The sequence below is a fragment of the Enhydra lutris genome, unplaced genomic scaffold, assembly GCF_002288905.1.
Source record: "Enhydra lutris kenyoni isolate GAN:26980312 unplaced genomic scaffold, ASM228890v2 scaffoldscaffold29, whole genome shotgun sequence".
NCBI lineage: Eukaryota > Metazoa > Chordata > Mammalia > Carnivora > Mustelidae > Enhydra > Enhydra lutris.
This window is the reverse complement of record NW_019154113.1, coordinates 10,495,903-10,518,995: the sequence shown is the minus strand read 5'-3', so window position 1 is coordinate 10,518,995 and position 23,093 is coordinate 10,495,903. Positions and strand designations below refer to the sequence as shown.

Here is a 23,093-nt window from a genome sequence, read left to right as displayed (position 1 = left end):
CCTTGGTGGGGCTCTGTGCTGAGAGATTTTCATTCTTCAGCATGCGAGAGGATGTGGTGGTTCATAAATTTAAGCATGAAAACCCGTTTAGCTGGCAGTGGTCTGAAATAATAACCAAATTCTTGGCCGTGGAACCACTTTGTGGTTGACAGGGTCTTACACAAAGTTACTCTTGGTGGTTCACTAACTTGGACTTTGAAGACAGAGGCAAGAGCAGGCATGCTTTGTGCTGAGTTGTACTTGACTGAGAGGAGAGTAATTCAGGCATTCCAATGTCTGATCGAGGGTGACTGTCCTCTTATTGCTGGATTAACCCGTTATACTAACAATGGAGATGCGTATGTGACAGATGCTGTTTACCAAGCAAATGCATAAATACAAAGAATAAGGTACAGATTTTATGCATGGTCAAGGTAATGTAGGACTTACTTCATCTCTATTTTTTTTAAAGATTTTATTTATTTATTTGACAGACAGAGATCACAAGTAGGCAGAGAGGCAGACAGAGAGAGAGGGGGAAGCAGGCTCCCCGCTGAGCAGAGAGCCTGATGCGGGGCTCAATCCCAGGACCCTGGGATCATGACCTGAGCCTAAGGCAGAGGCTTTAACCCACTAAGCCACCCACGCGCCCCCATCTCTATTTTTGGAGTATGATCTACTCTTTTCAACACAGAAAGTTACGCTCTAGGATAGTAGCTTCAGAACTTTCCAGCTTGAGGATGAGGAAGATCAAACTTTGGAAAAGAGAATTTTAATTGTAAGCAATTTCTATTACAAAAAAATAATGAAAAAAAATGATGGGGAATATAAACTTACTTTTTTTTAAAGAATCTCTTCACCCTCCCTCAAAAAATGAACCGATAGAAATCACTAATATATTGGGGAGCCTGGGTGACTCAGTGGGTTAAAGCCTCTGCCTTTGGCTCAAGTCATGATCCCAGGGTCCTGGGATTGAGCCCCACATCGGGCTCTCTACTCAGCAGGGAGCCTGCTTCCCTTCCTCTCTCTCTCTGTCTGCCTCTCTGCCTACTTGTGCTCTCTGTCAAATAAATAAATAAAATCTTAAAAAAAAAAGATATCACTACTATATAAATAGCGAGAAATAGGATGATGTTGATCTTAAGGAAATACTGAGGGAGAAGATCCAAAAATGGCATTTTAGGCCAGTATGGATAAATAAATTTGAGTGTTGTAGATGAGATAGATGATTACTTCTAACATTCATTAATCTAGCTGCAAATGTTGGTAGTCTCATATTAATTTAGAAATTTTCCTTTCTTTTAAAGCTTACTTATAGTTTATGAAAATACTTAATTTACGCCTTTCTCATGTGCCTTTGGCCTTCAGAGTTTTGTTATCTGCACATTTAGAGTTATCTTCAAGTTGTCCAGAGCCCATTATTTTTACTTCCATCTGAATGTTTTGATACAATACTTCTTGGATCTATGATTGTTGATGTCTCAGGAAATGTTGTTTCAAACACAAGAACTCATTCATGCCTTCAAGCAATATTTTCAAAAATTCTCTCTGTAGTTGTATGTTTGTGGATTTCTAGGAACTAATTGCAATGCATTAGAAGTTTCTTTTTAAGTCTTATTGACAACTACTTCCGTCTGTGGAAACACATTTTTAAAACCTTTGTTTTACCCATCCTGACAGGTGCCCCTCTCCACAGCCCCCCCAAACTAGTGTTTACGGAGGAGTTTCAGGCCAATGTTTCTTTCCAAGCAGTTTTTTTGGCTCTTAAAGTGAATAGGAGAGCAATCTGGAAAAAAAAAAGGGGGGGGGGGGGGATATTTGGAAAAGACCAGAAAACAAGGCAAAACCCTTATTTTTAGAAGAATAATTTTGGGGGGAAATGTTGCCATTTTGTCATTTTCTTTATATTCAAGATTCTAGGAGATAGTTTTTGAATGGATGAAGGTGAGTACCAAGAGAATCCCAGCAGCAAAAAGCAATGGTTACAAATCCAGTCATGCTGTGTGGTTTGACGGAATGCCCTGGTCTCTGTATTATTCATGAGAAAATCATCACTCTTCTTGTCATTAGCTAAACATGTCTTTAGACCATATTGATCTTTATTTTTAGAACCAGATTTCACTGTCTGTGTTCTTTATAGGTTGGCAGGGTCCTGGGTGGAACCTCCTGTCTATTCTTAACCAGATTATTGGTTTAGGGTAACAAAGTGGACCAAATGCAGAGAGTTGTTAAGCACCTTTTCCATGTGAAAAAAAGAAATGGACTCAGATTGCAAGGAAGTAGCAATAGGGATGTAACTAATACCTCCAAGAGGTTTGCTATTGTATCATACGGTGGGGACTCGCCCATTACTCTGCTCTTATGGTTCACTGTTAGAATCACCTGACGTGCGTTAAAACATGCTGGAGTCTCCAGAATCAGAAGAGGTATGTATACCTGTCATCATCAGTACCAGGAGCATTAAGAAAGAAGTAACTACTTGCACCCCATACCCAGCCTTTTCCGGCCGGCTGTCCTTTGTAAAGGAGGGTTCCACTGCAGTTGCTCAGGGAACGAAGTACTCATCTCTGTGAATAAACAAGCAGTCTGCTTACTCTGAATAACCAGGGGGATTCTCCGAGAGTGATGATCATGTTAGAGCACAGAAGGGAACTTTCTACCCTCACTGCTTTTGTTTTACATTTTTTTGGATAATTCTTTGTTTCTTAAAAGACAATACCAAATAACCATAATAACTGATGCTTTAAGTGTGTTTCACTGAAGATGCCAGCGAACCTAATAAAGCCAAGGTTCAGTGGGAGATCTTGCTGTAGTATTCTGGGTGGAGGTTACTGTTATAGTTTGCAAAGTCCAGGGAACTCTTGTCTTGGGGGGAATTGGGGGAGAATGAATGCACTGGTAATCCTCCTGTCTGTGGTTTGCCCATTTTAAAGTGGTCTCTGTCTTAGCAGGGAATAATATGAAAAAGAAAATATCAGTCGTTCATCGCTGCTGTGCTCAAAGTAGGACATTCCTTATTACTGGTTACTGGTGTTAAAATTATATAGTCATGAAAAGAAATTAACTTTGGAGAAAGTGAATCCCCATTACTTTACCAACATTTAGAACACACACACACACACACACACACACACACACCACAAACATGGACTAAGGTGAATTTCTTTCCCATTAAAAACTGAAAATATGTTTCTATATAAAGAAAAAAATAGCGTCTTTCCACGTGTGTTAAAAGATATTAATAACTAAAATCTATGTATATTCCCAATATTAAGATACTTACAAAAGATAAATATACCTAATATAGCTAATATATCTATTATATATATATAATATATCTAGATATATAAATATATCTAATATATCTAATATAATATATCTAATATATAAAATGTATTTATTATTTTTAATTCATTCCTTCATAAATATGCTATTGTGTGATTGAACTGATTGAACACTAATACATTTGAATTTATGTATAGCTTGTGATTTTTTTAAGCCTCATATTCGTTTGTATGTAAGTGAAAAGACTTTTTAAAGAATCTGAAGTAATCTATCTTCTCTTGCAGTCCATCCCTCTAAAATTGGCCAAAGACATTTTAATGTACTCTACAGCTAATATTAGATGCGGATAGCCACAAGCAGTCACTCTAATAGAAGAGCCTGTCAGATATTTTTATTAAAGAGTTTGTCTCACAAACACCTTGTGCCCAGCATAACCTAAAATTTTTAAGTAATAGGTTGTCCATTCTGATGCTATTACTTCTGTAGTAAAACAGACTACAGCCTTGATTCAGGAAACAGATGATAAATTTTACTCTGAGATTCAAGGTGAGCCTATCTCTTTGTGGTGCTTAATGGGACCCGTATCCTCCACTCAGCTGTTTGGAGAGGAAAGTAACCCACCTTCTAACAATTAAAGGAGAGAGAGGAAGTCTTTGTTAGAACCAAGGTGAGGAATGATATGGCAACAGGTTCCCTCCCCACAGTAAAGCCCTCAGAGAGGATGGGGCTGTATCTTCTACTTTGCCCAGGGATACATCAGATGCATGAATTAATACTGTTGAAAAAAGGCACCGTTTATTTTATAAAAGATAATGAAGTAGGTAATAGTTAAATAGAAATATTGTTCGAGAATGGAAATTTTTTCTGGTCAGAATTGTATTTCAGTACAAATGACAATGCTTATCTTACATACTGAGAGAACAGTGGGTGAAGTGTAGGCAAGTATTTACTATATGTTCAGCACATAGAAGGAGAATTGATCAGGAGAGCCTTGTTATAATTGATAGACTATTGTGGGGAACCTGTTGGATTTTAACATGTAGATCTTGCTTTGAGGTATCAGTACTAAAGCCATGATGGCTACCATGTGCATAAGGTACCTGCCAAGTTCAACACCTAGTCAATGACTCTTATATTCTCACAATCAAGATGTAGGTTTCACACTTCATCCTTCCTGTTAATTAAGCCTTCTCTTCATTTTTTGAAATAAATCTTATATGTTGACATCCTTTCCTCTAGGGAATCTTCTCGTGGTAAGACTGGTTATTGTTTGGTCTCTCTCTGCTTTATTCCTTCACCTGTTATCACTACCAAGGTGCTCCTAGCCATTGAAAATTTGGGTATAAAATGGGGGATACAGAAATGTAGGAGAGTTTTCTTCACCTCACAGCAAAAGAGCAAGTAGGGAAGCATTGAAAGCCCACATCAGTGCAGAATGATAGTAAGTAATAGAACAATGGAACATAGTCTCAATATTTCTGCTTTTTGTAGCACAATTCTATCTTAATTTTTTCATGTTCTCATCATAATAATCTGTCTGCCATGATGAGAAGCTGGGGAAGTATCAGGAAACAATGAAGGAACAAAACTGGAAATACCATTTTCACTCCAATCTGGAATTACTTATTCTCCAGGGATCCTTGTCACTTTTTGGCATATTTCGCCATACCACACCACCCATCAAACAAGACAGAGTTTCCAAATATATCTGGATCTTCGTGACTTCTTGGCCATAAGGTTGTCATTTAGACCCTTTCTTTGTTTCCAGGTTAATAAGACAACTGCTAAATTAGTTTCAAAATAACTATTAGAGGAGTGGAAAAGACATTGTTTTCAGACAACAACAACAAAAAATGCAGGTTTTTATGAAGTGGCCTTGTTTGATAAATAAACATGATAGGAACCCAGTAGTGCCTGATCTAAGAGAAAAAAAGATATATTTAATTCCAGAATCCCCAACTTCTCTCCAGGGAGCCCAGTATAGCTTCCCAGTGGCTTCTATTTATTTTTTAAATTTCTTTTCAAAGTTCCAGAATTCATTGTTTATGTACCACACCCAGTCCCAATAGCTTTTAAAGCTTGTCTCAACTTATGAAAAGCCAGCTTGGTGGTAGATCTCATGATCTTCAAGAAATACTCATTGAGAACCATTTGTATTTGAGGAGCTCTGTCACTTCCCTCTTCCTCCTCTACCGCAGAGTTGCCCAAAGGGGCAGTGTGTATTGTTGAAATGGATAAGGACCTCTCTCAAAATCTGGGTGGCATTTCCAGTTCCCAGTGCCATTAGGAGGAGCTCTTGGTCTGTTCCACACGCAGGATTGATCTCCCCGATCCTGGTAGAGTGCATTCAGAATATGAACCCTTTCTCAGTGACTGTGACTCAGCGTTAAATAAATCAACGTTTAGTTCAGTGATTTATTCATTAAAGATGAAAATCAGTCTCCATATTTTTGCCATTTATTTTTACGGTCTCTGCCTTTTGCTTTCATTCTTATGTATTATGGTGTAGAACATATACAGAAATAGACAACTATTTTAAATCTTGGTTCTACCATGTGCTGGCCTTGGGTCCACCGTAAGCCTGTTTCCTCGTGGATATTTTGAGGGTTAATTAAAACCTACATGAACATGTCTAACACATATTGCATGTTCATAACTATTACCATTTTTTATTAAATTTATTTGCTTAGAGTATAGTTGATGTGGGGAGTTTCGCAGGTTATTAATATTTTGTTTATAATTCTTCTAATTTTAAATAATGTCAGAATTATCAGCATCTCTAATCACACTTGGCTTTTCAACCACTTTTAGAAATCTAGTTACCAATCTAAAATGTTTTTTCTTTTTGTTCTGTTTCTACTGCCTGATAAAAGCCAAGCCAAAAAAAAAAAAAAAAATGTGCTTCATGGTGGGGAAATTCTCATACTCAAACCAGTTTAGTGCTTGTGTCCACATTTTAATAATCTAAATGATAGTTTTATCCATATAAAATATTTTTGTGGGCTCATCAATTGTTTTGTTACACACGAAAGTGCTATTTTGAGAAACTGTTAACCAAAACACTTCATTTAGATCCCATATTATAGAAATATTCCAGCCATATGCTGTAATAATGACTTTTAAGTAGTTTCTATAAATTATAACACTGGCTGTAAGTTTCTAGTTATTTTGTTTTTTAATTTTTTTTTCCAAAGCATGACTACTTGTATTAGAGGAAAAATAGTCCTATAGTTATTGTTCACTGGAGATTTTAAGTCACCTGTCCATTTTCTGGTTTGTTTTCATTGTCTGTTTGAAGTTGTAGCCATAGCAATACCTCTCCCCCTAAAGATGCCATATTTTCAAAGGGATGGCTATAATTGCAATTTCTAGAAAGCTTAAAAATAGTGATTGAATGCTTTTAATTTCCTTGAGAACCTCTTGGATAACTGAGCTCGAATCAAGACCAACTTTTTAAAAACACATCAAAAACTGTATAAATCTGTCTTTGGCTCACCATCTGCTTTAATAGTCTGCCAAAGAACGTGGACTCTCCTCACCGCAGAGTTTGGGGGTCTATGTAAGATTTAGCAGTTTTGAACTTACTGGTACGTTGAGAGTGAATGAACTCAGTTCGTTTCTCTTCTATGAATTAACAAAGGAGTCACTTTGATCTTATTAGTTGGGCGCTTAGTAAGTAATTATCTTATCTAGCAAATATATCTGCTCAATGTGAGGGGCTGTGGTAGGCTCTGGTGATATGATAGGGGAGAGGAATTGGTCTTTGGCCTCCCATGAAATGACCAATTAAACCAATAGCATCTACAATTGATGCTTGAACAGTGTGCGGCATGCAAGCACTGATACCCCATGCAGTTAAAAATTGGCAAAAACTTGGCATATAACTTTTAAGTACTGATAGCCTAGTGTTGATCTGAAGCCTTACTGGTGAGATAAACAGTTGAGTACCACAGTGTCATCTGTGTTATATACTGTATTTTTACAGTAAACAAGAGAAAATGTTATTGAGAAAACCATGGAAGAGAAAATTCATTTTACAGTATTGTGCTGTAGCATTTATTTAAAAAAATCCACATGTAAGTGGACGTGCACCATTGAAACGCATGTTGTTCAAGGGGCAGGTGTAAGGGCAGTTCTACTCCTAAGGTCAAGGACAGCGTATCAAGGTTCAGGGAAGGAACACCTGACTGGTGTTCTTGCAGGAAGTGACGCTTTCACTGAGATGTCAGAGCTGAGTTAGCACGGCAGAGGTAAAAGAAAAGCCTTTTAAAATTAAGGGACAGCAGGTCTCAGAACCTGCAGGGCTTTTCTGAAACACAGAAGAAAGTATGTGCTTAGAGGAGCAAGGGTTTTGAGGGTGCCTCAGTGGAAACGGGGAGATGTCTGGTCAATGCAGCGGGTGATTGTGGTTTTATGTTTTGGGTTTTTTGTTTGTTTGTTTGTTTTTGGAACTTGAATGGCAACAGGAATGGAATTAGAAGAAAAATTCTTATGTCACGAGTTATTTTTTATTTTTTTAAAGATTTTATTTATTTATTTGACAGATAGAGATCACAAGCAGGCAGAGAAGCAGGCAGAGAGAAAGGGGGAAGCAGGCTCCCAGCTGAGCAAAGAGCCCGATGTGGGGCTCAATCCCAGGACCCTGAGATCATGACCTGAGCCTAAGGCAGAGGCTTTAACCCACTAAGCCACCCAGGAGCCCCATTATGTCATGAGTTCTTATATGTTCTGTGCTTGTGTTAGAAAAGTAGACTATCAGAAATTTAGTTCAATAACACTTCAGCAAAATTAAGATCTTCTCGTCCTTTGTGGATCTTGTAGTCCTAATACAGGTTTGTCTGCCCCTTGCTCTGGATGTCTGCAGCAGTAACGTGAGCAAGTCCTCACCTGGGTGACCCCGCAGAGGCCATTCTACAGATTCCCAAAGGTTGCAGTCACTCGGGAAGGCAAGACATACTTGAAAAGTTAGACACAGCACCCATAGACATCCATGTTTGTTTTTCTTCGAAGATCCCTCTTAGCTCCGATCACCGTGTTTTCCACATTGCAGGGATCATAAAGTAATTGTTGACTAGAGGAGCAGGCACGTCATAGGCCTTATAATTTTCATTTGAGGCCTATGAGTTTCAAATCAATCATCATAGGAGCTGGGGGGAAAGAGAAGGCTCCTGGGAGCCTGTGGTTGTAGAGAAAGTTCTGCGAAGATGATACATCTTGAACTAGGTCTTGGAGGCTAATTGGCCTTTGTGTTTTGGGTTGGGATCAGGGATTAAGAGAGCATTGCAGGGAGACTTGGTCATCCCACAAGCAGTGGAGGAAGGCTGTCTGAGCCCCACACCTCTGCATGCTGGTCGGGAGTGGGGGAAAGACACACCAGCCTCGACAGAGGGTTTGGGAATAGGGATCAGGATGGATCGTGTTGGGTAAATTGTCAGAGAACAAATTTTCAGATGAGCACCTAGAATTTGCTCCAGTATGCTCTAGTAAGGGTTATAAGCATGTGGTTGGAAACAAAACATGAAGGGAGAGTTTGTAGAAATTCAGCCTGGCATGGCTCTATTGCCCCCTACCCTTCTTGTCTGCGCTGTGATGCTCCGTGCTTAGCTTCAGAAATGATCTTCCTCTGGAAATTCTTTCTTTGGTCCTGCCCCCGTGCTGACGGTCTGCGGTGGCTCCTGACTGCTGGATGAGAATAAAAGAAGCGCATTTAAATGAAAAGTACTGGTCATGGCCTTCAAGGCTTCAAGCTCATCTCAGCATTTATTTATCCATATCTCACATGTCATGATTGCCACTATGTATCTGTATCTCTCTGCATGTCTGTCTATCTTGTTAATTTAAAGCTCTCCTCTGTCCTTATCTCCTCAAGATTAACCCACCCATTTCTGCTAGCCCAGTGACATCTGCTTTAAGATTCATTTGCACGATGAGATCTTCTCGGACTTGGACCAACCACATTGAATCTCTCTGAACTTTAGGTGCCTCTTCTGCAAAATGGCATGAGCATCCCTCACCTCTTGGAGATGATGTGAGGACTGAATGAGAAACTGCCTAACTCATGGTTACCCGCTTAGAGCAGAAGGAGCCAGGTGGGCCCCTCTAGCTAGTGCTGGCCACGAAGAGCCTGCTGGACCCTCTCACTGGGGCATGGCACTCTTGACCATGGCACATCTCCCTCCTGGGGGACGGAGGGGTATGTACACCTCGGGTGTGCCTGCGTCAGACCCTCAAATGAAATACAGGACTGAATATGGAACAGGAATGTGCAGATGTGGAATATGAGACGTGTAAGGAAAACACACAGTTGGACAGCAGAAATGGCAGCAACACAGTCTCTGGGCAGGGAGCACAAGGAAGGTCTTCACTGGAAAGGTGGCATTTGCTGAAAAGCAGAGATTGGTATGAGAGTCCTTTAGAAGTCATGCCTTGGTGGGCTGTGTCCATCAGAGCCTGGTTCAGTGCCAGGAGCAGAGTGTGTGCTTAAAAAATATCTGTCAGATGAGTGGTAGGACCTCTGCAGTACGTGTATTACTTCCATTCAATTTCTGAAACTGACATAAAAGTAAAATTATTTCAGTGAGAAACCTCTACTTGCCATCCAAGGAATAGAAACACATTATAAAGTGGTGTTGAAAAGTAGCATAGCCTATTGAGGGCAAAGTGCTAAACAGGTCCGTGAGCTGAAATCACCAGTGATGTATCCGTGTCAAGGTGGCAGGCCACCCGGGGGTATGGGAGGTCATCTGACTGTTTCACTTAGAGAACTTTGGGGACCAGAGACAAAAAGCACAGACCCTGTGTGTATATGTCAGTCTGTCTGGTGCTGTTTGCTCAGTACCATTGGGAGAACATTGGGACATCTCATTTATGACGGGACGTCATCTTTATCTCCAATGAATGTATTCATTATTTAAATTCTAGAAAATCCCCTTTTATCTGGAAACTTTTAAGGGAGAGAAAGCAATCCGTAAAGTGCAAAGAAGTGACTCTGTACATCTTTTAATGTCTTTGTTTCTCCTTCCTCCTCTCCGCCTGCTTATATTATAATATTAATAAATGCAGCATTTTAATGAGCTTTGATGGGATCACCTTCAGAGAGTTGGTGCCGTGTGTTCCTTGGAGACGCATAACTGAAGTTCCCGGTTTCTGGAAGGAAGTCTGTTCCTCATTAGCTGGGACAGCTAAGAGTATGCTGGCTTGGGAGGGAGGGGGCCACAGCTCCAGCCCACCTGTGCATGCACAGGACCGGCCGCGGCTCGGCCCTGCTGTGGAGGAACCCCAGGGCTTTCATTAAAAGTGTCAGATGGTTTCCCAGGAGGGAGTGCTGATGGCATGTCATGTTGGGGTTTCAGAAGGAGCAGCCCTGACACCTACTAACAGTCTGACAAATGGTTAAGTGGCTGCTTTAGCACGGGTCGGGGGAGCCGGCGTCCTCTACCTGAGAGGAAGAAGAGTGAAACCTGAAGAGTGGAGCACGTGTTCTCTCCATGCTCCTGACTCTGAAAGAGGCAAATCTGCCCTCCTCTGTCCGCAGCTCCTCCCCTCCCAGAGCCTACCCCCTTGCCCTGCAAAACACACTCCCCAGAGTAAAGCTCACTTGCCTTAAGTAAGCAAGGCTTTTTTGTGAGATGCCGAGGAATGGGTTTTGTGTTGGTTTGACTGTGGCTGCCCAGCATCTAAACCCCTTGTAAATTTGGGGAGGTTCATGTTGCATGTTTTGGAGAAGAGGTCAGAGCGTCCTTGTGTGGACAGAAGATGAAAAGCCAGTCCTTCTTTTCTGAGCACTGGCATTTAGGGCCTGGGTGCTTGATGAGGCGGGAACAGTTAGATCCTTCTTGGAGGTCTTTCCCTCTGCATCAAGGGCAGCAAAAAAGCAGGGGCGGATAATTCGCCTTAGAGGCAGCCACACCCAGGGTCCAGTAACACGAGGACCTGTGAGGCTAGTTTTCCTGGGAAGCAGAAGCCAGACTTTTCCTGGGGAGGGAGAGTGACGGAGGTTCTTGTGCCTGAGTATTTTTAACCCTTCTTGGGTTTCTAGTAATTTTCCAGCCTGATTTTCCAATCTTTGCCATGATTCTGAGAGTTCTCTGATATTATTTCGCTAAATTGAGACAGGGGCCATTCCCATGTTTATAACTGACAACCCCAACTCATTCATTTATGTCCATGACTTGGTCATTGTCTACTGGCCACTGAGATCATAGCATTGGCTTAAAAGCTTAGCCAGGCATCTACATGTCTAGAACACTATTCCGTTGAACAGAATCTCCTGTTTAATACCCTTCGTCATGTATCTGTTCTTCCTCTTTTTCTATTTTTGACATAGAATCTTCATGGAGTCTCTTGAACCTGTCAGTCTGTTTATTGATGTGCTGTACCTCGGAGCTCCAGGATATTAAGTTAATTAGATGTAGGTTCCATGACCTGAACGGTAGGCCAGTAGGTCAAGAAGCCCAAGGACTCTCGGCATTAGACCCTGGCCTGTGATTCCTTGGCCATTTGTTGGCAGAACATCTGTCCTCATGCCCCCAATTAATTTAGTATGCGCCGCTTCGTAAAGTGTCCCTGTGCCACAGAGGCAGGCAATGTGTTCGGTTATATGGACATTATAGAGCCATCCATTCTGTCCCTGACAGTTCCAATTCTGGATCCCACTGTCAAACCCAATGAAAGGGGAGAGCATTGTTTTGTTTGTTTTTTGCAATAACTTTCTGGGTCCCACTTTGGATTTTGGATTTTCTAACTCTATTATTTATTTATTTTTTCTTTTGGAGGATGTATGAGGTGGGGTGGAAAAGGAAGACGCGAGATGAGAGAAGTCGGGGTTAAGACTCTTTTTTTTTTTTTTAAGATAAAAATGTTGGACTTTGTGGAATTCTACTTTTGCATGTTTATGAGCAGCAAAAATGTAGCATCATCTGTATTCTCATAATGTATTTGAATATATCAGATCATATGTGTTTGTGGCCACTCCCCCCACAGGGCAGTTTTAGCTCCTTAGTAGCCGTGTTTATCGTTTTCCTCTCTTCTCTCTGGACCTTGAAGCCTCTGGGTTACCATAGGCTTCCTGCATAGCTGAGTACTTTCCTATATTGACTCAAGGAGAACTTAAGCAGGAAATGGACGCGAGCTTCTATATTAAAACAACACAAAACTCGGGGCACCTGGGTGGCTCAGTTGGTTGGGGGGCTGCCAGGTCATGATCCTGGAGTCCCGGGATCAAGTCCCGCATTGGGCTCCCGGCTCAGTGGGAAGTCTGCTCCTCCTGCTGACCTCTCTCCTCTCATGCTCTCTCTCAAATAAATAAATAAATAAATCTTAAAACAACACAAAACTCAACTTTCTCATGTGCAAGACTGACAGTTGCTTTTATGCAACCTGTTGTGGTCACTGGCTCTCAAGGCTGCATCTGGGTTGTGTATCCATCCCTGTTCATTAAGTATGCTACAGTTCCTGAACTAACAGGTTCTCTCTGTTTCCTGAACTCCCTCACAAGCCTTGCTGGAAAGAGATGCTCACTTTTGCTCTTTCAGCAAGCACAGTTTTATTGGTATAAACCTGCCTGGATTTTACTCACTTGGCCTCTTCTACTTCTGAGATTCCTTTGTCTCTGATCAGGGAACTGCCTTTGCCTTGACCAATGTCCTGTGTTCTCTTTCCAGGGAAGAGTGATCCTTTTTGCCTGTTGGAGTTAGGCAACGACCGACTTCAGACACACACCATCTACAAAAACCTCAACCCCGAGTGGAACAAAGTTTTTACCTTGTAAGTGCTTTCTTAAGCCTCCAGAATATCAAGGAGTGTTTTTAACTTAGAGATCAATTATCCTTGATATGTGTGGGGCAGACTGGGGCTCTTAAGTGGAACTTTCTATCCATTTTTATGTGCAAAGAATGAATTTTATTGTTTTTTTTTTCCTTCTGAAAACCTTTTATCCTTTCATTTTATAGAGTATAGTGTTAATAATAGAAGAGGCCATTTGGAACTGCAAGGGTTAGGGTTATAGGAGGCATTTGTAAAGTAGATCTTTCAGTAGCTCAATTAATCTGTGAGTAGATGGACACTTCCATTTATCCAGACTAATTCATTCCTGGGTTAAAGAAAATTACAAATGAAGACCTGCCTTAAATTCAGGTTTATATGTTATAACATTATTGTAATATCTAAAGGCTTATATTATGGCAGAGTCTTTTGGAAAATATAGATTATCTGTGATTCCTCAAAGAGTTCCAAAGTGTCTTTGTATTCCAGCTTGTCTGAAGACCAGCTCCCCCACAGAGAAGCCATGTCCAGTCTTTCAAACTCAGGCATTTAGAAGGCTAGATCTATTTCCTAGCGTGCTTTAGACTCTGAGGTACCTGGCCATCAAGGGGAGGCACCTGTTGATTGGGGTCAAATGGTGGTTCACTGCCCTCACAACACTGAAGAAATGCTGTGCTTGTAACTGAATGAATATGTTTTGAATGGAGTTGATGATTTCCAAATAAAAGCTCCCAAGGATCGAAATTGAATCAGTCATCACAAACCTCCCAACAAACAAAAGTCCAATACCATGTGGTTCCACAGGTAAATTCTACTGAACATTTAAAGAGTTAATACATATTCTTCTCAAACTTTTTTCCAAAAAGTGGAAGGGGGGGAAAACTCCCAAATTCATTCTTTGAGGCCAGCATTACCCTGAGACCAAACCCAGATCCCCACAAAGAAAGAGAACTATAAAGCCAGTACCTCTGATGCAGATATCCTCAACAAGGTATTAGTGAATGGAATCCAACAATACATTAAAACAACAACAACAACAACAACAACAACAACAAAAACCATTCACCACAACGAAGTGGGGTTTATTCTCAAAGATACAAGTATGGTTCAATATTTGCAAACCAAGCAATGTGATACATCACATCACTAAGAGGATAAAAAACATATGATCATTTCAATAGATGCAGAAAAGATATTTGACAAAATATAACATCCATTCATAGAGGGAGTATACTTCAACATAATTAAGACCTTATATGAAAAACCCACAGCTAGCATCATAGCCAGTGGGAAAAAATGAGAGCTTTTCCCCCAAGGACAGGAAAAAGACAAGGATGTGCACTTTCACCACTTTTATTCAGTATAGCACTGGAAGTCTTAGCCACAGCAATCAGACAAGAAAAAGAAATAAAAGGCATCCAAATTAGTAAGGAAGAAGTAAAGCTTTCATTATTTGCAGATGACATAATATAGAAAACTCTAAAGACTCCATAAAAAGGTACTAGGACTGATAAAAGAATTTGTTAAGGTTGTGGGATACAAAATCATTATACAGAAATCTGTTGCATTTCTATGCACTAATAGTGAAGCAGCAGAAAGAAAAAATAATAAAACAATCTCATTTATAATTATACCAAGATAATAAAATACCTAGGAACAAACTAAACCAAAGAGGTGAAAGATCTGTACTCTGAAAACTAAAAGACTGATGAGAGAAAGTTCCCAAGGATCTATGAGAAGTGGATTAACTCCTCTGAGCAGGTTTGCAAACTGCCATATGAAAGAGTTTCTTGTTTGCTCAAAACACAGCTGATGACCATGGCTCCATTTCTCATTATAGGTGATGTTTGGTTTCTGGTCCACATAAAAAAATGTTTCTAAATATGCATGGGAGTTTTAATATTTTGTCTTTCAACAATGGGAAGCTTTCTATGGATCTCAGCAAATAATGATTTTGATCACCTTCTTTCCCCCTCCCCAAAGGGAATTCTTCATTAATTTATTTATTTTTTTCATTAATTTAATGTAAAGAAAATCTTATTGCCTATTTGAAATCACTGGCCTTTTAGCTCCTCATTCTGTCTCTTTTTCTTTATCCTCCTGTTTCTTTAATAGTCCTACCCTTGAGTGCATGTATACATGGAAAATGTCATAGTAAAAAAAGTTGACTTTTTTTTTTTCATATGGATGTCTGAATCTTCTATGATGGAAGGTTTGGGAATACAGTTCAGTTTGATTTAATTTTTGGAATTTAATTAAATGGTAGTTTTATACTCTAAGGACATACAGGCTTAATTAGTGAAACCGTGTTTTCAGATCTTCATGGAACAGACTCCACTTGTGTATTTTTGTATATAATACATGATAAATTTCTTGTTTCAGTCCTATTAAAGATATCCATGATGTTTTGGAAGTGACAGTCTTTGATGAAGATGGAGATAAACCTCCTGATTTTCTTGGAAAAGTTGCCATTCCCTTGCTGTCCGTAAGTTACTGTAGTTAATACCCAGTTCGTAAGTCATTTTACAGTTGACAAGTTTCTATGATCTAGAGTTGTTCTATATTTGTCAATCTGGGGAAAAGATCCTCCTAGCTATAGCAAGAAACAACTATTTTATTCCTTAACGTTTTCCAGTTTTTTCAGTAGTTTCAGATATAAAGTAACAATCATGTAGTTGAATATTGGTTTAACCAACAAGAACATTTTGACTAGTCTTTCAATTCATTTTTAGTGGGGGTTTCTGTTTGGTTTCAAGGAATATAGATCTATGACTGATTTTCCATTTGTTAATGAAAACATACACACGTCCCTTTATTATCTCCTTAGTACCCATTTCTTCAAAGATTAATTCCTGGTAACTGCAAAGTTTTTCCTAGCTCTACTGAAGACCATTCTCTCAAAAGTTCTATTTGTCTTTATAGTAGTAGGGTTTGCTTTCAGCCTCAAAAAATGCTTTCTGGAAGAGAGCAGAGAGCTTCTCTTGGAAAAAGAGTGCCATTTCAGTAGTCTAGTTAAAAGATAACATACTAGAGTAAGCTAAGAGCTGAATGAAATAATATCCTATGATGTCAGATGAGAAAGTACCACATGATACCTTTACATGGGCAAAGGAGGGAAGCTGGGATCTGAATTTACCTATTAATGGGACATTAATGTTTGTACCAAATGTACTCTTCCAGAAGAGAGAATTTCAGTTTTTCACTCAACAATTAATGTTTCATTGTAGAGATGTCATGGTCTTATCAGTCAGCAAGGCTTTATTTACTTCTTCCCAAAGACTTATTTCTCCAAAGCTATTAGTACATTTTTGTAGCAGGAGAGTCTGTGCTCTAACCATGAGATTAGACTAGCTCACATGATGCTTACAGTCCAGAAGCACTACATCTCTCAGTATCTCTATGGGTTTTGATCGCCTGGTTAATTTCTCCCCAATTTCTCTTATCCTGACTGTTCCTCTAAGAGAAGGGGTGGAGCAGCTTTTCCCTTGTCAGTTTGGCTCCTGCCAAATACTCAGAGCCATCAGCAGCAGACTACACTGACTCTCCAGGAGGAGATGATAATTTGGGATCTCTCTCTCTCTCTCTCTTTGGCTACAACTTTGTCAGTTATTCCTGAATTAATACAGTAACAAGAGCATGGAATACAATTTTAGAGAGGTCTAAAGGGAAGACCCGCCTTTACAATTCAGTTTCTTTTTTTCCTCAATTCTTTTAGATGGGACAGAGACATTTCTCCTCTTGATTTTTAAAAAAATATTTATTTTTGAGAGAAAGAAAGAGTGTGTGTGTGGTGGGGGACAGAGGGAGAAAGAAAGGAGAATCTCAAGCAGACTCCTTACTGAGTGTGGAGCCCCATGTGGGGATCGATCTGAGGCCCCCGAGGTTATGACCTGAACCAAAATCATGAGTCTGATGCTTAACCAACTGAGCCACCAGGTGCCCCTGTCCTCTTGTTTTTAATAGATAAATATGTAGTAACATATTTTATTCCTTGCTGGGTGAACACTCCTTGGTGTGATTTTAAACCTCCCTCTGTTTTATGTGTAAAAATTTTGTGTAATTAGTTTTCTATAATACCAACAAATTAACCCACTTATTCCCTCCCTTCTTCCCTTATGATGTACAATGTCTCAATGCTGTTGAGTTAGATCTAAGAAATTACCTCTGGCTAAATCAGGTGTAGGGTTTCTCAGCCTTACCATGATTGACATTTTTGGTTGGATCATGCTCTGTTGTGGGGCGCTGTCCTGTGCTCTGTGGGATGTTTAGCAGATCCTTGACTTCTACCCAATAGATGTCAGGAGGACCCATCCACCCATCACTGTAGTGACAGTCAGAGATGTCTGCAGACCTTGCCAATGTTCCAAGGAGGGGCAAAATCACTCCTGGTGGAGAACCACTGACCCAAGTTAGTGCCGTTTTTGCATTTTATCTTTCAAGATGCAGGGTAGAATGATTCTATGAAAATTTTCATTTAAATGCAAAGAGCCCCTGACCCCCTTAACTTTATTCTGGTTGCTGATAATGTGCCCAAGATCTATACATTCATTTGTTTGAGGAGTATTTATTGAGTGTCTGCTTTATGCCAGGCATTGCTCATTGTTTTAGGTTTAGTTTAGTTAGTTTAGTTTTAGTTTAGCTCTAACAGTGACAGCGGTGAAGTTATCTTCTCTCAGAACTTACCTTTGGGTTGTAGTAGTCAGTATACAAAACAAACAAAGAAACCCACAAAAAGCAAGACAGCATGTTAGATGGTGAAAGGTACCCTATAGAAAGCAAAGCTCCAAGATTATGTCCAGGGAAGGGGTGCACTTCTCCGTGGGCTGGCCAGGAAGGACCTCACTCCAGGGGCATTTGAATGAGAACTTAAGGAGGTGAGAAAGAAAACCCTGTGGCTATCTGGGGAAACGGTTCCAGGCAGGACTGCTTCCACGTTCCAAGGCTCTAAGGCAGTACCCTGAATGTCTAGTCCCAGACATATTGGAGTGGACAGTGTGGATGGAATGGAGTCTCCTGGAGGGGTTGGGGGGGGCAATCACAAATGTGGAATAAGGAAGGACACAGGGACGAAGTGTCATGGGAAAGCTGTAAGACGCTGCCAGTCTGAACGTTTGAAGGACTTTGGCTTGCTCTTAGCGTTGATGGGGAGCCACAGGAAAGTGTCAAGGCAGGGAGTGCTTGATTTGGTCTATGCTCTCTGTTTCTAACATGAAAGGGCTGTGGCACACAGAGAAATAAATCCAGCTCTGACCGTTCTCTACCACATAAAGCCTAAAGGCAGTGTGGCCTGAGCCACGTTCTCATGAGGGGCTCGGGGGGCCCCTCTACCTAAAATGCAGTTATAAGTATGATAGAAAAAACACCATAATCCTCAGTATCCGTAAGAGGCAGGTTTTCAGTTGTTCATTAGATCACCGATCATTCCGTTTTCGAGTAATTCCAACTTGTGATTTACAGAGTATGTTTTCACATTTATTTAGATCTGGTTTTTTTTTTTTTTTTTTGGTCTTTATTTAATATCTGTTGCATCATGCTTCACTAACCAGCCCTAGGTGAAGCATGTATCATATGTGAAATCATTAATTTTCCGAAAACCTTATTCAGCATGCTTTAGTATCATGGCTGTTTACAAAAGAGGGAGCTGAGGTGCACGAGGGTCCTGGCGCTGGGACGTAGTAGAGTCTGGAAGTAGGCAGTTTCATGTCCAAGCTGGGCTCCTTAAATGGATGCTTTCCTGCCACGGTGAGCCCCTGTTCAGTAGAAATGAGGCCGAAAGGAAGAACCAAGATGTTCTTCACGCAACCACTGGTCTCAATGCGATAAAGTGTGGACAGGTAGGAAACAGAGTTGAAGACTTGCATATCTTGGGTGATGCCTGTGGAATGAATACAGAAGACCTGAAATGCTTTTTTTCTTAATTGAAGTACAGTTGACATAGAATATCATATGGGTGGACAATACAGGGATGCAACAAGTCTGTGTTATGTTGTGCTAACACATGTAGCTACCACCTGTCACCAGATGGCATGGTTACGGTACCATTGACTATAATCCCTATGCTGTACCTTATATTCCCATGACTTAACTCCTCTGTAACCAGAAGCGATGACCTCCCACTCCCTCCATCCACTTGCCCATCCCTCACTTCCCTCCCCTGTAGCATCCACCAGTTCGTTCTCTGGGCTTATGCAAGATCAGAAATATCAAGTGTTACATAAAAGGAAAAAGAAAACATAGAGCAGGAGGAACGGATTTAATTTTAGGAAGACTTGAGGAAGTGGGGAGTTTGAGCTGGCCTAGAGGGGACCTGGTGTTGATCATGACTGGTGGGTGAGGTAAAGAAAGAAGGCCATTCCAAGCAGAGGGTAGAGGAGGTGTGGAGAAGCAGGGGGTAAGAGAAAGGCCACCTTCTGGAAGCAAAGAGGGGCTTTTGTTGCCTGGTGCTCAGGGTGAGCAGGGAGAATGGAGAGGGAGGATGGAGGGCTGCTCAAGAAGGATTGAGGGAGGCTGGGGCTTATTCTATTAGCAAAGAGAACCAGAAGGCTTTTAGCCTGGGGATGGAGATCTCAGAGCTGTCTACTAGGAAGAAAGTTTTGGCTCTAGTATGAAGCAAGTTACAGAGGGAGAGAGACTTTTCCTGGAGGGATTGGTTGAAACTCCAGAAATAAGCGTCAAAGAGAGAACTCTTATATTTCACGTTTTATGCCTCTTAGGAGATGGTCTGATTTCTCTGCTTTTTTCATATGAGGGAGAATTATAAAAATGGAATAGCCAGTGCTTATCTGTTGCCTTTATAGGATATGAAATAGTATTCAATAATGCCTTCTTTTCTATTTAAAAACAAAAATTGTATTTCTTGGAGAAGAGTATGAATTTCTTTTTTGCAAGAGTACATTTTCTTTAATCAAGTCATAAACTAAAACTTGATTTACACTTTCAGAGAAAATGCAAACTACATTTCAAAATGTCTAAGTATAAAGTATTGAATGTACTTTAACTTTTAATCTGTCTCAAAATGATAATGTGCTAAGTGCATTTCAGCCTGTTAAATGAAAAGCCTGATCTGAATTCACTGTGTCTTTTAAAGCAGGGTGAATGTGCTGGCTGACGATTGGCTCATTTAAAATCCATGTTGTAAAATCAGTATATCTGTTAATGCAGTGAATTGTTCAAAGCATTTACATATGCTCAAATAATACAGCATTGTAAGAATCCAGGCCACTGGGTCATTCTTCCATGTATTTAATTTCTGTCCAAGTTTTTTAATAAAATAGTGGGTTTTTAAAACGTTATATATATATAAAACGTTTAAAACGTTAAAACGTTATATATATATATATATGTATATATATATATATAGGCACATCAGTGGCTCAGTTGGTTATAGGTCTGGCTCTTGGTTTTGGCTCAGGTCATGATCCTGGGGTCCTAGGATCGAGTCCAACATTGGGCTCTCTGCTGAGTGGGGAGTCTGCTTCTTCCTCTCTCCCTTCCTGCTTGTGCTTTCTGTCTCTCTCTCTCTACTCTCTCTCAAATAAATAAAATCTTTAAAAAACAAGGACTATATAGATATGTAAAACTTGTCACTCATGATTAAAAACAATAGAAAATTACATCTGGCCTGGATTATCATCTAAAGACTTCTAATTTTTGCCCATTTCCACATAACTCCAGATATCTTCTAATCAGTAACATAAGTGTGCATTGGAAAACAGTAAACATATTTTAGTGTTTTAAGATATTTACATAGACACTACCTCTGAAATATTATCCGATTCCCTTAGATTTATTTAAATACATCTATTGTCAGTTAAGAAGTCTAATTTTTTGTCCTGGAAATCAATCTGGGTTCTTCTCCTCCAGGACGTTTCTTTTTAGGCAGACATATGTTTATCATCTCAGAAATTATGGAATGGCCCCATATAGAAAGACTTGGAAAATCAGCTTTCTGTAAAACAGGGAAAGCGTCTCTCTATTGATTGTGATTTCCTAATATCTAAGAAAAAGTTGTCTTTTTTGATGACTTTGAATCAAAAGGAAGTCCTACTTTTTTTTTTAGGTCCTACCTTTTTTTTTTTTTTAAGATTTTAGTTATTTATTTGACAGATAGAGATCACAAGTAGGCAGAGAGGCAGGCAGAGAGAGAGGAAGGGAAGCAGGCTCCCTGCTGAGCAGAGAGCCCCATGTGGGGCTCAATCCCAGAACCCTGAGATCGTGCCCTGAGCCGAAGGCAGAGGCTTTAACCCCCTGAGCCACCCAGGTGCCCCGAGGTCTTACCTTTTGATTCAAGTTTGAGACCTCCTGCGCAAGCCAGGCCAAGGGCAGGTGAGTTCCTGATCAGAAGCACAGGCTTCGCACAGCCCTTCGCGTCCTCTGTGAATCCACGTGCAGAGGAACAGCTTCACTTAATTAGTTTTATGGGACAAATTTTCTATAATGGCTTGTACCAAATAAATGTCCATACACATCTTCATTTGCATTTTCAATTAAGTGTTTGCCCCGTTTCACCTGTGATAGGTTTTGAATATTGTAATGGACACATTTTCACGATCATATTTTTTTTTAAAGTTTGTGCTGAAATTTTGGCCATTAAAACAAATTATATTTATATTTTACTTTAATATTTATGGATGTATAGCCACCTAAAAATTTTAAAATGGCTAAAACATAAACATTCAACTCTCTTCCCTGCCTGATCCTGCTCCAATATGTCCTTTGAAATAAAGGAAAAAAAGATAAAATGAGGCAAATTCGTCCATGGGCCTGGAAACTAGGAAAGGGGACCTTTCACATGCTGGAATTACCATGAACCATATGTAGCATATACGGTGGATGGATTTGGTTAGGATGGACAGGCTAAGGGAGAAGGAATACTGCGTGGATTCCCTCTGATGTCTTGGCACAAGAAGGTAGCAAGTATAAATCTGAGCAAATGCTGAATGGGTTAAACTTTTCTATTAAATGGAAAAACCTCTTACATTGAGTAAAAGAGTAAAATCTAGCGGCTGCTGCTTTGAGGTGCCTCAAATGTGGTAAAACAGAAATGGATGGGCAAAAGTATTACTCCTACATATAAGTGGGAAGTCAGAAACATACAGAGGAGGTTATTTCGAAAAACGATTTCATTACCAATAAACTTAGAGCAGACATGAATCTTTATGTGAATAGTTTCCCATAGAAGTGTATATATGCATTAAAAATATTTGAAATACAAGAGAGACGCCTGGGTGGCTCAGTCGTTAAGCATCAGCCTTCGGCTCAGGTCATGAACCCAGGGTCCTGGAATCAAGTCCTGCATTGGGCTCTCTGCTCAGCAGGAAGCCTGCTTCTTCCTCTGTCTGCTGCTCCCCCTGCTTGTGCTCTCTCCCCCTCCCTCTCTCTCTGATAAATAAATAAGTCTTCAAAAAATTTGAAATACAAGAAAAGATTACCAGCTTAGAAACACAAAACCATCATATTATCTTTGCAGCTTAAAAAAATATCAGAAACAAAATAATAAGGCTGTCAGGTGGGGTTTCTTAAAGGCCCAATTGTTTGAAAGTCCAAATTCCATGAAGTTGTTGCTGAGAGTTAAAGTTCATGTACACCATCCCACAGCTACTAAATTTCTGAGGATGAGACCCTGGAAAGTTCTTTTTTTCAGCAAGCTGTCAGATGAAGTTTTGGCCTACTAAAGCAGCGACTCTCAAATTTTAGAGAATAAACAGTAAGTTTGATCTAATGTAGTATATGTACACATACATAAATACATAGAATATTCTATTCAAATACCTGTGGGCTTCAGTTTTGATCATGTCTTGGGCTCACAAATGCCTCAGAAGCAGAATAGGCAGAAACTATATTGTGATCACAATTTATGTTGTGTTGATAAATATTAATATAAATTAGTAACAAAAAAGAAACAAGTATCAAAACAGTTGGTGAAAGAAAAAAGTCTCAGGTAGCTAATGGAGATACCAAAACTACAGTTACAGACTTTTTAGAAATTAGCAGTGAAATACTATCATACAAACTGTGGATAAGGGCCAGAAGTTTTATTCAGAGGAAATCCTTACTTTGAATGCTTT

At 40.0% G+C, this 23,093-nt stretch overlaps 1 protein-coding gene across 2 annotated transcripts in view; it reads left to right on the top strand.

Moving 5' to 3' along the window:
• Window positions 1–23,093, top strand: part of LOC111152600 (multiple C2 and transmembrane domain containing 2) — a 180,962-nt gene that overhangs the window by 69,559 nt on the left and 88,310 nt on the right. For both annotated transcript variants that reach the window (XM_022511120.1, XM_022511119.1), the window contains exons 12-13: window positions 12,927–13,029; window positions 15,409–15,511. In XM_022511120.1, the coding sequence (XP_022366828.1) occupies window positions 12,927–13,029; window positions 15,409–15,511 (206 nt within the window). The remainder of the gene's footprint in view (window positions 1–12,926; window positions 13,030–15,408; window positions 15,512–23,093) is intronic.